Source organism: Rousettus aegyptiacus, unplaced genomic scaffold (assembly GCF_014176215.1).
Source record: "Rousettus aegyptiacus isolate mRouAeg1 unplaced genomic scaffold, mRouAeg1.p scaffold_m13_p_1, whole genome shotgun sequence".
NCBI classification, from domain to species: Eukaryota; Metazoa; Chordata; class Mammalia; order Chiroptera; family Pteropodidae; genus Rousettus; species Rousettus aegyptiacus.
Window position 1 is genome coordinate 128,185,924 of NW_023416284.1, and position 16,451 is coordinate 128,202,374.

Sequence of the window (16,451 nt, forward strand, 5' to 3'; positions counted from 1 at the left end):
CAGTATTGCCCAGTGGGGTGGAAGCCGCCAAATGTCGAAATGGTGGTTTTGCACCCAGTAACAACAGCCAGAACAGTGGTGGATAGGAGAGAGCCAAGAAGACGGAGGCGAGGGTTGTGTTAAACCATGTCAGCTGCTGACAAAACCCTGTGCTCAGAGTGGGTTCAGAACCTCCTGATGGTGGTGTAATTATTTCACCATCCTGTTTTTCTCAGATGGGAAACTGCTGAGAATGAAACACAGGATGGCCCAGGGCTGACAGAAGGAAGAAACCAGGGCCACACTGTAGAATGCAAAGAATGCCATCTCCGTCTTGCCTGTGGGGATCTTCACTTCCCCAGAAGAATTAGAGACCACTGAATCCTTAGCAAGAAACAGCTGTGGGAACATAAGGGCACCATAACCAAGGAGATGCGGAGATAAGATGACTGAAGAGAGGCCTCTGGTCTCTGTCCACAGTGCTGTTCCTTCCAGTCGCCTTTTGCTAATGTCCTATTGCTTTTAGCGGTTCTCCCTGGCAGATAGAGGTTGGAAAGGTTGGGTTGGTGGGTCGAAATGTGGAATTACGAGAGAAAAGAAAAAGCAAAAGGCTGGACAGCACCTGGTGAATGCAGACTCTCAACCCTGCCCCAGACCTGTGGAGGGCAGGACAGTGGATGGTCTAGTCAGCTTTCCAGGTGACTCTTAGGTACACTGGTGCCACCTTCAGTATAGTAGGTGGTGTGGGACCTAGGGAACAGTTCTCCCTGAGTGATGACCTTGATGTCCCTGGACCCAACCCTAGGACAACTGAGTAAAACTTTGGGCATGAGGAGACCAGAGGCCATGCAATTGGCCTCTTGGAGCCCCACCAGGTTTGGGAGCCACTGGACTAATGTAATATTTAATATTCTTTAAATATGCGTTTATTGGACGTTTAAGAGTACCTAATTCTTTTTCTCTTTTCTTTCTCTGCTAGGCACTGGGAAATCATGAATTTGATAATGGTCCAGAAGGTCTGATTGATCCACTTCTCAAAAAGGCCAGATTTCCAATTTTGAGTGCAAACATTAAGGCAAAGGGGCCGCTAGCATCTCAAATATCAGGACTTTATTTTTCATATAAAAATCTTTCTGTTGGTGGTGAAGTTGTGGGAATTGTTGGATATACTTCAAAAGAAACCCCTTTTCTCTCAAATCCAGGTATTTTCTACTTTTATAGCACTCATTGCTTGAAAATAGATGCACCAAATCAGAGCTCAGTGTTATTTTTATGGACTGTAGGTAAAAGTAAGAACCACACATGGTATTGGGCAAATAGTGTACTTAGGATAATGTTGTTAAACCAGGCTGGTGGCTTCCACATTGTCTTAAGTTACCTCTTACAAACATTTGCCCTTCTGCTCAGTGAACTACTTTGTTGACATAAACAGTATCTTTGTTTAATTCAGTGTGTTTAGAGTTGGACAGGAAGTCCATTTATATCCAGGGCAAAACAGTACAAAGTCATTTACTGGAGAATGAGAGACATGTAACTCACCGCCCTTTTTCTATAGGACCAGGGCACCCAGGGACAGGGCTTTTACCTCAATTTACTTTATTTTTCCTTTTTTAGTATTATTATTCCATGTCTGGTTAACTCTCCTTTCCTTTTTTGTGTTGTTTATCTCTTGTAGCTTCAATGACTTTGTCATATCTGGCTTTCTGAGAAATAGATACATGTTCTTGAATGGTCTAATGATATATATCACTATATCTGTATATCTATTTATACACATACATTCATATATAATCCTAAGACCATTCAAGAAACATTTTTGAGCCACTTTTACAGGAACACTTTCACCAAAATACTTGGGCAGTGAGAGCAAAAAATGACATTTTTCTACATTATCCACATTCATTTTCTTTCCATACTTGAAGAAAAAAAGGAAAACTAGGAGCTGGCAGAAACAAGTGTTTTTAGTAAGAATTAACTGATAAAAGGACATCTAATTATTTAACAATTAGAAAAGTAATATATTTATTGTTGTTGTTAAAATAGGTCCAGGTCATTGGAAACAACAACAAAGGCCAGCTATACTTGACCCTGAGCAGCATGACTACTCCTGAGGGGAGGGGCCTGCCGCCAGCTTGGGGCAGGACAGGCATGGGCTTGGGTGCTCTCCACTGAGAGGAGGTGGGAGTGTCAGGCGCTCCAGGCAGCAGGTAGACAGCTGGTGCACAGGTGACCAAGCCTTTGCATACTGTCTGACACACAGTAGCTGCTGTTGTTGATGCCATCGTGGAGCCAGAGGGTGGCTGTAGACATCCAAGTCACTGGCTTTTGACTAAGAAGGATGTGGTCCCACTGAAAGAACATGACTGACAGTCTCAGGCTGCTCTCCACCCCACCCAGCCTGACCGGTCCTCTCTCCCTCCTGCTGCAGCCTGGGCTGTCCAGCTGATCAGACTTCCCCTGGGGTATGGGGCTGAGGCCGCTTTGGGCCTGCTAGTACTTTTCTGCAAAGAGGAAAGGGTGGAGATTACAGAGTGAAGCGGGCTTCCCGACTTCTGGCAAACCAGTTGCCAGTGAGGGTAGGGCTGGGATGACATCAGTTACCACCAAGACTCATTTTCTGCCGCCCTTGCTGCCAGTCCCCATCAGAACCAGCTCTGGGTCTCCAGGACCAGAAAATACCACACCCTTACCGCATTTGTCCTGCACTGGCCTGAGAACGAGGACAGAGCCCAGGTCCCCTTTCAGTGAACGTCTAGAACCTAATACAGAGGCTCGCTTGGGATCTTTGGGTAAAGATGTAGATGTGATGAATAAATGAATAATTATGTGTCTCCATAATTTATGTTTCATCCACAGGTTTTTTTAGTTCATTTAAGATAGAATGTAATTAAATGACATCAGAGAGTCATAAGCAGAGACACAGAGGAGGAAAGGGCAAAAAGAGTGATGGCCAAGTTAGGGGTCGGACAGACTTGGTGAAGAACCCGTTGGCCTCCTTGAAGGTCATGGGAAGCATCCTGAGGCCAAGGGCATTCCAGAGGTGGGGTCAGAGTCACGTGCTAGGATACACGCTCCGTGACGGCAGAGGTCTTATCTGTCTCATGTGCTGCTCTATGTTCCACATACTGCCCAGCATATGGGAAGTTCTCAGTAAATGTTCCTAGAATGAATATATGAGAGCAGGGGATGTGGGGACCACAACCACAAAATAGCAGGTAGTTCAGTTTCCTGGAACATGGGTTCTAAGTAGGGAAGGCTAGAAAGTTGGCTGAGTACTGCATTGTAGAGGCTCCTAAATGCTTGGCTGAGTTCAGGCATGATTTGGAAAATACATTATCCCTTCTTTAATAGTCACCAATAAGAAGGTAAAAGGAGCAAGAGGTGTTAGTGGAAAGACATGGGGGCTCCAGAAATCAGACTGCCCTTGCCGGGACTCAGAGCATCCCACATTATTCCTTTACCAGGTTACAATGGAAAGGGGAATCTGCAGCAGCTCCCAGAAGGGGACAGCTGGATTGTGTAGGGACTTAGGCAGGAGCTGAGGAGGGGTGGAACAATGTCTTTTCTGAGGACACTTGCCTCTTCCAAGACCACAGGCCCAGCAGCCCAGCGTGCATTCTTCCTCCACATCTCTGGCCCCTAATCCTGCCCCATTTCTCCAGGCTTGGTGGCCTGGTGCCCACAGGTGCAATTTGTGTTTCCTGCACATTTACTTCTGCTAGATAAATGAAATTTCTACAACTTCCCTCATGATTTCCTAAAATAGATCTCATGCTTTCTATATATGTGATGACTAATCCTGTGAGATTTCTGGTGTCTTAGAAGACATTCCTTTGTCCTCAGAGGCATTTCACTGAATTTTTTCATTCCTTCTTGCCAGAGAAACTAAAGCAGAGGATGGTAGCTTCCTCTGAAGTTCTCAATTTTTCCTTCCTGCCTTTCTTCTTTCCTGCCTGCCTGCCTTCCCATCCCCTGAGTGCCTGTTCACGTGCCAAGCACTGTTCTAGGCACCAGGGATACTAACCAAAATTAAAATTTCTGCCCAGTGGAGCTTACATGTCTAGTGGGAGAAGAAATCAATGAATGAAATGTTTGGTGTGTCAGAAGGTGTTAAATGCTGTGGACAATTAGTAGGAGGCGAGGGAGTGGGGAGAGTGGCATGGGGATGGGGGAAGGGCACACCTTGTTGTCTTACATGGAGTTTCTGGGAGAGGCCTTCAGAGAAGGTGACTTGGTGCTGAGAGGTGACTGGGGAGCCCTGCGTTAATTGGGGTGACCAGCAAAAAGCAGATTATTCTTTACATTCTCATGGCAGTCAGTGGTGCAAAGCTGTTCATTTAATTCCTGATTTTTAAATGTCGCCTTTGTGTTACTGTCAACACTGCCAGTCCGATCCAACACATATGTGAGCTACTGATTTTTAAGCTGTCAGCCTGGGCCTCCCTGGCTTGGCCGTCAGCCATGCTGTTTATCTAAGGACTCAGGAGTTCTCCACTGGATCACGTAGAGACTCTTAAACATCACAGCATCCCAAAGGGTGTGTTTAACAGTTTTGAAAATTCTTTACGAGATACTTATGTTTTGGCAATTTGATTTTAGCAATAATTCTTAGAAATTTCGCATAAAGGAGTCTAGATCATCTAGAGGACTCCCTTATCACCGAGCACTGGACATGACTTCAGGGCAGTGTGTCTGTCTTTGTTTGCTGTCACCAGTAAAAACGTTAAGACCTCAAGGCTTGCTGAGGTTTGGCTACAGAGACGGCAGGAGAGACTGGTGGTCTTACCACACTGGGTAGCACATGCTTGTAGCACACAGAGTGCCTGGGCTGTGCAGTCACACCCACACTTGCCAGCTGGTACTCATGAGCAAGTCAGGTACCACCACGTGGGGAGTGAGCAGCGAGTGAAGAATGTGCATGCTCCCAGTGCAGCAATATTCAGACAGAACCCCCGTCTAATGCAGAACTCAACAATGCTCTAATGCTCACTTTATCAAGTGAACAACACAGAGTTGTGAACCAGTGTATTAAGATTGGCATTCAAAGACCAGTTGCTGACAGTTTTAAGTTTGAAGATTGATTATTCTGAACTTGCAAACGAAGCCTTAGGATTAGTAATCTGTTTTGTACTTCGTGCTTTGTGTTCAGGCATTTTCTGCATGGCATAATGGAAGTCTAAATATAATATTCACAACCTTAAACTAATGCAGCATTAGAATATAAAAGAATCAAAATCCTTGGGGTTTTTTGGCTTGGTAGGGATTTTATATTTAATTATAAATATGTGTGTTAACCTTAGTAATTCAAGAACTTTAGAAGATTAAAGTGTTTTTTACTTGGCATGTAGTGTATACAATGAGCAGTATAATAAAAATTGTTGTTAATATTTATTTTATTTGTTTTGTCCCTTTTAGGAACAAATTTAGTATTCGAAGATGAAATCACTGCATTGCAACTTGAAGTGGATAAGCTAAAGACTCTAAATGTGAACAAAATTATTGCACTGGGACACTCTGGTTTCGAAATGGATAAACTCATTGCTCAGAAAGTGAAGGGAGTAGACGTCGTGGTGGGAGGACACTCCAACACGTTTCTTTACACAGGTAATTATTTCAAAAGGATTGTACCAGCGAGATGTCTATATAATTTACTTTGTCTCTTTCACCTTTGCAACTATTATTGTTAATTTTGCTACTATTTAACATATAACATATATTACCCATATTATACAATATTACACATACAATATTACACATTGTCTAATATGTGTAATATACATTATATGTATATAAAATACATGGATTGTATATCCATGTATATTAAATCTTACTCAAACATTGCTAAGAATAATTTATAAATAATATACAACATATGAATTAAAAATACGTATAAAACCAAAAGATTACTGAGCCCCAACCAAAAATCCATTAACATCAAAAAGCAACTTGTCATATTAAAATTTTTAAGCATAAACAATATACTGTAAATAAGACCTTCACAGGATTTGATTTGTAGGTTCATAGGTAGCAGGAGCTGGAACCCTGGGCTCAGGTCCTGACTCTCTTGCATACCAGGACAGTGAGTGTCCTGGAGTCACACCGCCCCGGGCACTCTGGAGCACGTACACTCTCCCCTCCCTCCCTCCTTCTCCTCCCCCCTTGTTCTCCTCTTCTCTCTCTTCTTCTCGTCTGTCCTTCCTCACCCCTCTAACTCCCTCCCTTTGTCCACATAAGAAACATTCAAACCTGCAGAGAATTTTTATAAGTTTATTCAAGCCAAACTGACGACACGTGCCAGGGAAAAGATCTCAGGTACTCCAGAAAATAAAAGTTTTGCTGTTTCTTTTATGGATTGCATGGAAGGAGCACAGCAGGGATTGGATGACACATAGTTAACAGGATTATGTGCTCTCCTGTGGGTTAATACTCCCTTGGAGGGGTATTGCTTCTGGTATTTTAAAGGTGTGTTAACCTAGATGCACAAAAACAGTGGACAGGACTGGCTTAAAATCTTTCCCTAAAGAGTTATAGGCCTGGGGCGTGACTACCCACCATGACCTACCCATGTAGAGAATTTATGATCAGATCATCCTGTGAGGTTACTTTCCATAGAATACCGTTTTAATCCATACCTTCCTCCCTTTTCCCTACCTTTCGCCTTCCCTCCCCGCAAAAGAGATTATCACTGATAATCTCTTATTATGGGCAAGGCCCCATCTCCTCTCCTTCCTCCATCACTCTCCTTGCCTTTCTCTCCTTCCCCTTCCCCGCTTTTTGCCTCCCTCCCCCTCTCTCCTTGGTGTTAAGTAGTTTTAGTTAGAAAAAATTTTAACTCATAATGTCCCAAAACTTTTGAGTTTGGCTCAGTGAGTCTTTTCCACCATGTCTCCCTCCCCGACTACATGGAGCTGTGAAGTATTTCCAAGAAAAGAGCCTGGCTGGTAACTGGCTTTGGGGGGGAACAACCCTCCCCTTGAAGAGGTGGCCCCTTCGCACATCTCTATATGGGCTATCTAAGGCAATCCTACTTTTACAAAAGCAAAAATAGAAGATACCCCAAATAGTATAAAATACCCAAAAAAGTTTTTAAAAAGGTTATCGCTAAGAAAAGTATGGGGTAAGAACAAACCCCTCTACCCTCAAGATTCTTTGGGCTCGTCTAATAATCAAATAGACGTGAAACAAATTAGCAAGTGAGAATGACCAAATTTAATACATGCGTACGTATGGGAACCCTGCCTACTTGAGAGAGTCAGAGACTATATGCAGGAGAGGTTCAGAGATAGAAAAGGTATGTGAGACACCCCAAGCTAAGGATCAGGTAAGGTGCCTTGGGGACTTCAAAGGGTCCTTGCAGAAAGATAAGAGATGTTTAGTAAATAGAAGTTTGCCCTGCCATGTAGGTGTGTCAAAAGAAGTTATCACTGATAATCTCACTATGGGCAAGTTCCCCAATTCAAGTTCTCCTAGGTAGTTAAGGGACTGGAAGAAGTTTCTCTTGAGCCTAAAGCTAATATTGCTTGTAGCTCAAAATAATCCACTTACCACCGAGGCACATCTTGGGATGGCTCGTTCTGAACCCCCACAAAAGCATACAAGTAATTTGTATTTTCCTAGCACCTTTCAGCATTTTAATACAATGAGTGCATGTTGCTTCTGCAGTCAGAAAAAGAGATACATTATAAAAAGAAAAGAAGTACAAGAGTGGGTCAGGAGTTCTTATTTCTGGTTCACTTGGAAGACCTTGAGCTGGTCACTCACCCTCTGAATGTACTAGCTTTGCTTCAAAATAAGGATGATAATGCTTGAAGTGCCACATTGTTGTAAAAATTATGTAAGATGGTGTATGGGTGTCAGACAGGAAGAAATTTTCCTCTACCCTCAAGGTTCTTTTGGCTGGTCTAATAATTAAATCTGTCTGAGAGACTAACGAGAAAATAGCCAAGTTAATTACATGTGTACATATGAGAACCCCACATACATGAGAGAGTCAGAGACAGAATGGTAAAGTGAGGTATCCATGACATTTTGAGCTAGGAATGAGCTAAGGTGCCCAAGCCTTCAGAGGTGAAGAAGTTTATTGAATAGCAGGTGTTCAATAATTAGAACTTTGCCCTGCCCTATACATAAGTGATAAAAAAGTTATTTCTACTGATAATTCTTACTATGGTCAAGTCCCCCAGTTTAAATTATTTAAGGGAAAGGTAAAAGTTTCTCCCAGGTCCTCAGGGTCTCAATTACCTTCAGTTCAAAATGATCCACAAGCCAGAGTGGTACATCTAAGGGAGGCCTGTTCTGAATGCCTTTAGTGGAAATACTTATAAATAGCTATATCCTGGCCTGTAGTGGTATGGAGACTGTTCATCAGTAAAATCATGCCAATCAGAAGAGTGATGCTGGTGAACTGTCTTGCATGCTGGGGCTGGTTTTCACGTAAGAAAATAATAACAGAATTTACATGGCTAATTCAAGCCCTTCACAAGTATTTTACCCATTGAGAGACACAGGCTAAAGAATAATTTCAAACTATATTATACCCATTAGTGGTTGTGAAATCAATGTAGTAGTGGTTTTAAAAAAAAAAAGTGTTTTGTTTTTTTTAACGGACTAGATTAAAATGGATTAGGCACTTATGGATTAGGCACTTAAACATTACTCACATGAAGGATATATTGTTTCATGGAAAAAGACTTAAATAAAATGATGAGAACAGCTCCAGGCACATACCAGGCAATACATAAGTGTGATGAGGATGATGATGGACAGTGACAGTGATGTGAACCTTTTTTTTTTTATGTGAACTTCCTTAGTGTGGGCGATGTAGGCAAACCTCAGAGAGCCACTTAAGTCACTTCAGAGAGCCAGAGAGACTGATTGTGCCAAGAGCAGGAAGCATCGAGCAGCACTGGGTAGAGTGCTCCGGTGTCTGACTCTGGCTGTGCCGAAAGCTACGGGTTTGATCCTGCCTCTGACTGATTTCCCTCACCTGTAGAATGAGGGTGGTAACAGCAGTACCTATTATAAACACTCTTTGTGACTTTGTGTGTGTAATGAATGGATGTAGGGGAAGAGCCTCAGAATGAGGCCTAGTACTTTAGCCGTTCCTCTTTCAGTTATGCCCTGGTTCTGTGGATAAGACCCACAAAACACCCTCTCTGGAGCCTTTTCTTTGAGAAAATGTCAGAACCCTAGGACACAGGGCAGAAGCTAGATATCTGCTTCCTACCCCCTTATCCTTTGGAGTCAAAGGTTTTCAACTATGATCCACAGTAAGAAAGGCATGGTGTGTGTGTGTGTGTGTGTGTGTGTGTGTGTGTGTGTGTGTGTGTGTTTGCATTCTCACATAAGCTTGCACATGCACATGCACATGCCCACACACACTGGAAAAAAACTTTCACAAAGCATCTGGAATGTACCCTGATGTTTTCTGTTCTACTGTTTCTTTTTTGAAGTGCCAGTTACCACCCATTAAATTAATTTCTTCATATTTTAACTTACCTATATTTTTAAAAACTTAGCCTTAAGTGAAGTATGACTAACATAGTGCATGAGCAATCACAGGACTCTAACCTTTCCAGTCAGATGCTAAAGTCATTCCCGTGTCCTTTGGGACTTGTCTTAACACCATCTTCGGGGATGCCCTCTTACAGCACCAGCTAGTCACCCACAGCCTTGGTGTGTAGCCCTCAGTTAGTGTGCCCTGGTGGGTCCGAAAAGGGCCCGTGACTGTGCCCGGCTTCCCATTAATTCTGCAGCCTGCCCTTTCGTTTCTGCTCTTGGTTCCAGCCAATGAAATCCTGCAAAATAGTATGTGGCTTTTGCTGAGTGGATGGATTTAAGGCTAATGATGAATGACTAGATGAAAGAAAGATGCATGCATAAAAATTATAATTCGCTTATCCATAAATCTGGGAACAGATAATTATAGTCTCTGGAAAAAACTGCCTCTATATAGTCTTAGTCATTTATTTCACATTTTTTGATTACTTACCAAAATTAAACTTGTTCTCATGAATTATTCAATTTTGATACTCATCATTTAGAAGAATGAGTTTAAGAAAAGTAATAAGGTAATTCCAGAACACAATAGGGCTGAGGCATATTTACTTATTTAAGTAAATTTTCTTAGCCTTAAAAACAAAACAAAACAAAACAAAAAACCCACCTCCCCTGAATTGTTTGAATTGAATTAGCATAAAGTCAAATATTATTAGTTAATAAAAAAATAGTTAAAAGTAACATGTCCCTTGAAATTTTAAGTCTTACCGAGAATCATTTCAGCACACACACAGACTCACCACACATACACACACGTACACCTGAAAGAAAACGTCACAAAGCATCTGGATGGCACCCACTTTTTGTTTTGTTTTGTTATTTATTTGTTTAATGCCAGTTACCACCTATTAAATGAATTTCATTCTAGGACAGCTAGCTAGCCCATATTTTTAAAGACTCAGCTTTGGTGGTATGGGGGGAGACTGCAGAGGGTAAAGGGGGTGGAGTACATGATGACAGAAGGAGATTAGACCTTACGTGGTGAACACACGATGTACTATACAGATAACGTATTACAGAATTGAACACTTGAAATTTATATGATGTTATTAACCAGCGTCACCCTGATAAATTTAATTTAAAAAATAAATTAAAAAATATTTTAAAATTTTTTAAGCTCAGCTGTAAATGAGACATGACCAAAGCAGTACAGAATGGCTGTCCTGCAGGTGTTGAACCCCATCCTAGGGTTTTTTGATCACAACCGCTGTGCACATGCAGAATCACCCGTCACATCCACATGAAGAGGAGAGGGCTTCCCCCTGCCAGGCCTACAAAACGTTAAAGCTGCAAGGACAAGGATGAGGGCTAGTATGAAAATATCTGCTCTAAAAGAATTAAATCCATGTCTGTTGTCTTTGGAGAAAAAAAAAGTGGTGAAGTGAGTGCAGGTTAAAAGCTGCTGCAGGTGCCCTAGGGGACTCTGTTCTGGGTGCAGACCGTGAAGGTACACAGACTTCTCAGACGCTGCCCCTCTGTTTGCCCTCCCACTGTTTTAACTGATCTTTGGGTTAGGCAGGCCAGTCTGACTAGCTGCGGCCTTGGCTGAGTCCAGACGTCGGTGTCTATATCTGCAGAATGACGGGGTTAGAAGTGGTAAGTCGATGGCCCCTTCCGTTCTAACGTACTGTTCCCTAGAAAGTCATCCATGCAAAGAGCGGGATTGCTTATGTTACAAAATTTGGGAAAATAAAATATTTTGTTTCTTGGTTTGATTTTTGGCTGAACACCTTATAACTTCCTGAGGTTGCTGCAGTGAATTTAATTTTACCTCTAATTTCTTTGAGGCTCACGCCTCCTGGGTGTACCACCCTCCGCCCCTCTTTATCTGTGTCATCTAATGGTCTCCAAGCCACTCCCCATCACTGAGAGTTTAGCACCGAACTTCCTGTCCTCTCCACTCCAGCTCCTACCTTCATCTGGGCTGTGTCCATACCCGATGGCTAATCCAGTACCCCAGGGTTCAGAGCCCCTTGATCCTGGCGACTGTCACCCTCACTCCTTTCCAGCACCTTCGCTTCCAGGGCCACAGGCTGAGCCTCGGTCATGTTGTCCAGAACGCCTCCATCTCCAGACACCCACGATCCACCTCGCTGGTCACAGCCTCCGAGCCATAAAGCTTTCTCACCACTTGTTCCCTGGAGAGTTGGCCTCTTCCAGCCTCGCTGAAACCTCAGACTCATGAACTCCTCTTTTCCTCCCAGTCCAGCAGGTTTCACTTTCCTTTCCTCGTTAGCCCGGAAGTGTCCATTACAGACTCTTGACCGTGTCTGCAGCTGACACGTAGAAGGCAGGTACCCAGGGTTGTTGAATGACTAAGAGATGCAGCTCCTTTGAAACTAAGATTTCTTTGTTTGATCAGTCTTTTTATTAAGTACTAATCTTCTTTGGTTCTGGGGGTAGGCACGCATTTGTTGATTATGGAATTCAAACCTTTCATTTACATATGGAACATAAATAATTTTAATGAGCATGAAATTTTGTTCTCAAAACAAGTGCGGCTCATAAAGTAAATATAAATAAGACAGACAAAAAAGCTAAAGCTTGTTCTTCATGCTGCAGCCAGCGGCTAGGTGGGTGTGCCGTGCAGAGGGATACACCCCTCCCCGCCTCAGTAGAATGAGCAAGGGAGGGCAAAGGACTGTTCGTCTCTTCATTAACTTTCACTCTTGCAGTTGAGATGATCTGGCCTTTTAGAACAAGAAGACGGTCTTCTTACTCACCACATCCGCAGGACAAGGAAGCACTCTCCAGAAAGAACCATTCCTATAAGTCAGTAAGGACTGCTGACACCTGTGGTTCATAAGTGAGCTGGGAGGCTCCTCCAAAGGCCACAGGTGTGGTCTGTAGCTTCAAAGATGATGTCCTTGGTGGCACAGGGACTTATTTGTTCCAGTGGTGGGTCACTCATTCGGGACCTTTCAGTCAAATTCTAGCCACACCCCAGCCTCGGTACCAGCTTCTTTCATTGAGCAAAGTCCAGGGCCTTCTGGTTAGTGATTTTTGCAACCACATAACACTGATTGGTTTTAGCTACGCCTAAGGAAACTGCTTTCCAAGGTAAAGTGGGACTGACTAAACCCCAAATCTAACAAGAACAACTATAAATCACGGCCAAGGTCATTTGACAGGGTGGAGTTATAAGGAAAGCTGACGGCCAGCTATTGTAAAATTGTAAGCTCATTCCTACCTCAAGGTACAAATCTCCTCCCAGGATTACTGTTCGTTTTGCCTTAATTTTGCTGCCCGATGGTCTTCTGAGGAGGACCTCATTTCTCCTACCCTCCCACCCAGCATGGGTTGTAGAAAGGCTCTGGACTCTGACTGACCCCGTTTCCTCCTGGGGTTGGTCACTGTCAGCTGTCTGACCTCGAACAAGTTACTGAACCATTCTGCGCTTCAGCTTTTTAATTTTAAAAATGGCTACAGTGACATGACAGAGTGCTGTAGGTATTAAATGAGGTAATATATGAACAAAACTAGGCCCTACAGCCTAGTAGGTCCAATGTAAATACATCAGTTCTGTGATATTCTGCAACATGGGAAAACATAACATTAAATGAAAAAGAAGACAATACAAAAAATTTTTACAACTGTGTAAAAAGTTATTATCCAGAGTGTACCCACCTGAGAGTCACAAACCCTCGAGATAACTTATGGGATCACTCCTCTCTTTAATAAATAAAAAGGCTCTTTATTACACAAAACTCGAAGCACGGGGGGCTCATGTCACTCCCTCCCTTCAAAATCTGATCATTCCTTGAGGACCCTACATTTGTCCTGGTCCCCTGGATTCTAATGTCGACTTCTGTTAAATTCTCAGTTGCCTCCGAGAATTTAAGTTGCCTCTTGCTTCTCTCAAACCATTCTTTTCTGTCCATGCAGCATAGACCCAAATATGGAAAACCGACCTTTCTTTTTGAACTCTCCAAACTCCCATCTACACAAGTCAGTTTCCCTCCAAGTTTGCCGGTCACCACGGGGGAGTTGGCCACCCTACAGCACAGCCTGTAACCTGGCATGAGCCCCTATCTTCAAAGCCTCTGCCGGCCCCACCACAGGGCAGGCGGCACTGATTTGCTCTTCTTCCTCGGCCCACTCCTCCCAGGCCCGCCTATCTCCCCGTCCTGTTCTTTTCCTTACTCTAAAGCTACGCAAAACTAAAACGTTCTCCTGCTTCTCTTATGCAAACGATTAAGCACCCTCTGCGTCTGCAGGCACCCCCACCCCCACCACCCAGCCTGGGCCTTGTCTGGGAGCCTGTGTGCCCAGACAGGCCTTCCTCCCCCAGGCGTTTTACTAAACAGAAAGTGGTTTCTCCCTAAAATGGATTCGCCACCCATTTCTCCCCAGCCCCATTGCTATCCATATATATTTTTTAATTCACTGAAATTATTTTGGTCATTGACACAGTGTAGTGGGACAACAAATAATTTTTTTTCCTCTCCATTTGCCAAATCTTCTGTTATGCTTGCTTTACTTAAAAAAAAATTTTTTTTAGCCTCTCTAAACCTTACAAATTTAACCATTAATCCTAAACTTTATTAAAAGAAAGATTCTCCACAATTTACTGATCTAGTAGGTTTTTCTTTTCATTCAGCGATTCCTGAATCGAGTGGCATCCCCTCTAGCAGATAGAAAGAGCCTCCCTCTGAAGAACTGTAAGAACAGAAAGTTTTGTGAACCAAAGTGAGGGGGAGAACGAGGAAGTCACACCTGGGGTGTGCTGACTGGTTAAGGCTTGGCCACTTTCCTTCAGTGGAGCAACAGGAAGTTTCAGTCAGGTCAGGGAGCTCGAGCTGGGCAGGCAAGTGCTGACTGCCTCAGTCTCCCTCTTCTGGGAGAGCTGAGCATATAAACGTGGTCACGTTTTGGTCTGCTGACGCAGGACTAATCTGGTTAACAACTCAAGCTATTTTAAATATTTTTATTAAATTTGCAAAAAGACACACACTTACTTCGAGAATCTGGCCTAAATACAGAAATGATCAGATGTACCTTGTTACGTTGCAGAGATAAGGAACCAGGCATGCAGTGCTGCTTCCCAGGCAGCCCACAGTTGTCTCGTTCTCAGTTTATAAATTTTCCCTGGACCAGCAAACACATACAGCTGTGAATGCATGCTCCTCCGTAAGGGAATTCCTAAATACGGCCAGGATTTGGAAGCGGGGCTTTGGCCTTCCACACCAGACGATCTCCAGGCTCTCTTCGATAAGCTTATTTGAATTGTGTCCTGCACCCTCCATTGCTCACTAGCGTGATGAAAAGGAGTGATTTGTGGGAATCAGCTGAACACAAAACACGCAGCATTTCCCACTGGGCCGCTGGACGAGACCACCCTGGGAATGCCTTCTCCAGCTAAATGCTGGTTTCTCCTAAAAAATACATTAGGTTTACATGACTCTATGGTCACGTGTACATCCTTTTTAATCTCAAGAAATTAGGTATCACTTCTGAAAAGAACACTGCTAGTGAATGGAACTACACGGGCATGTTAAGATGAAAATCAGTCTCTCTCCATCTTATTTTTTTTGGTCTCTGCAATTTAACAGGCCATAGCGATGGAACCAGAGGATGGTTGTGTTTTGATTTTTGTTTTCACTTTTTTCATTTGTTAGATAAAACCCATTCTGTAATATAAAAAGTGAATGGTAAGTCTGGGATCCAGAGGGCCACTAAACCATGGGGACGGCTAGATCCTACGGGAGAGGAGAGGGTGACGCACAGCCGGGTGTATCACTCCTTCCCTGCTCTGTTGCCGTTGAGCAGCCTCTCCCAGCCCCATAAAGATGAAGCAAAGACCTCAGGCCTGGCTCCTCAGAGCAGCGAGATCCAAAACACAGGGCACTTGTTGGAGCTCTGTACATGTCTGCTAAGTGAGTGAGTGAGGTGTGACTGCCCATTTGCACCCTGCTGTGTCCCCTGACTTGCCCCAGCCAGTCAGTCCTAGGTACAGCAGATAGCCTGGATTGGATTTCAGGCCAGCTTCACCTAGACCATCCGCCCTGGATACTACTCGAAGATGCATAATCTCCTTTAGCTCTTCCAGTCGTCACTGAATGTCCAAGAGCAAGAATTTGATCAGTAACTCGAAGCATGTGTAAAACGGAGGGACGTAGTCCCAATATGGAGAGTATTACATGGCCTCTTGAGTTCCCTGAAGGGGACATGATGGAAGGTGCAGAGATGGCCGGGGAGACCGTGACTAACCCCTCTGGTTGCCAACCACCTCTTGCCGGGAAGATGGGAGAGAGCCTGGACACCTGGAGCAGCTCCTGTGCAAGAGGCAAGGGACGTGGCAGCTGGCCCAACTGGCTGGGCGCAGAGGCCATCTCCATTAGCAGTCTTCACGCTGTGTGCTGAAGAGCACCTGTGGCCAGGAGCCTAAAGCTGGACTCTGGCCCCAACACCTCCGCACCCTCCACAACCTGTTGTATGGCTGGCATTGCCACACAATTTCCTGTATGCAAAACAAGCTTATAGCTTAAAAAAAAAAAAGTTTAACCACTTTTGGTGTAAACCATTAATTAAATCTCCTATTTTACAAATTTAGGAAACAAATTTAGGCACCAGGAGCTCCATGACTCTCCCAAGGTCGTGAAAGCAGATTGAAACTGAGCTAGCACCAAAACCCATTCTCTTCACTCCCAGCTCTGGTTCCAATTTAGGACCCCCACGGAGCTCATGAATTGAGGAAAATGAATTGAGGGGACCAATGCTCTCTTCTAAAAATGGATTCCACTAAAGGGAAAACATAGAAATCTTGTCTGATCTGTGGAAAAGTATTAGTGAAACTACTTAAGCTTCAGTCATCCAATCAACATTTCTTGAGCACCTACTATGTGCTAGGCGAACTCCAGAGACACAGCAGCCCTTGTACTCATGGAACTTATTGTTTTGAAAGGGATATTGAC

At 43.7% G+C, this 16,451-nt stretch overlaps 1 protein-coding gene across 1 annotated transcript in view; it reads left to right on the plus strand.

Moving 5' to 3' along the window:
* NT5E (5'-nucleotidase ecto) overlaps positions 1 to 16,451 on the plus strand; it is a 48,646-nt gene that overhangs the window by 16,109 nt on the left and 16,086 nt on the right. The window contains exons 2-3 of the mRNA XM_016158101.2: positions 959 to 1,181; positions 5,395 to 5,583. Coding sequence (XP_016013587.2) covers positions 959 to 1,181; positions 5,395 to 5,583 — 412 coding nt within the window. The remainder of the gene's footprint in view (positions 1 to 958; positions 1,182 to 5,394; positions 5,584 to 16,451) is intronic.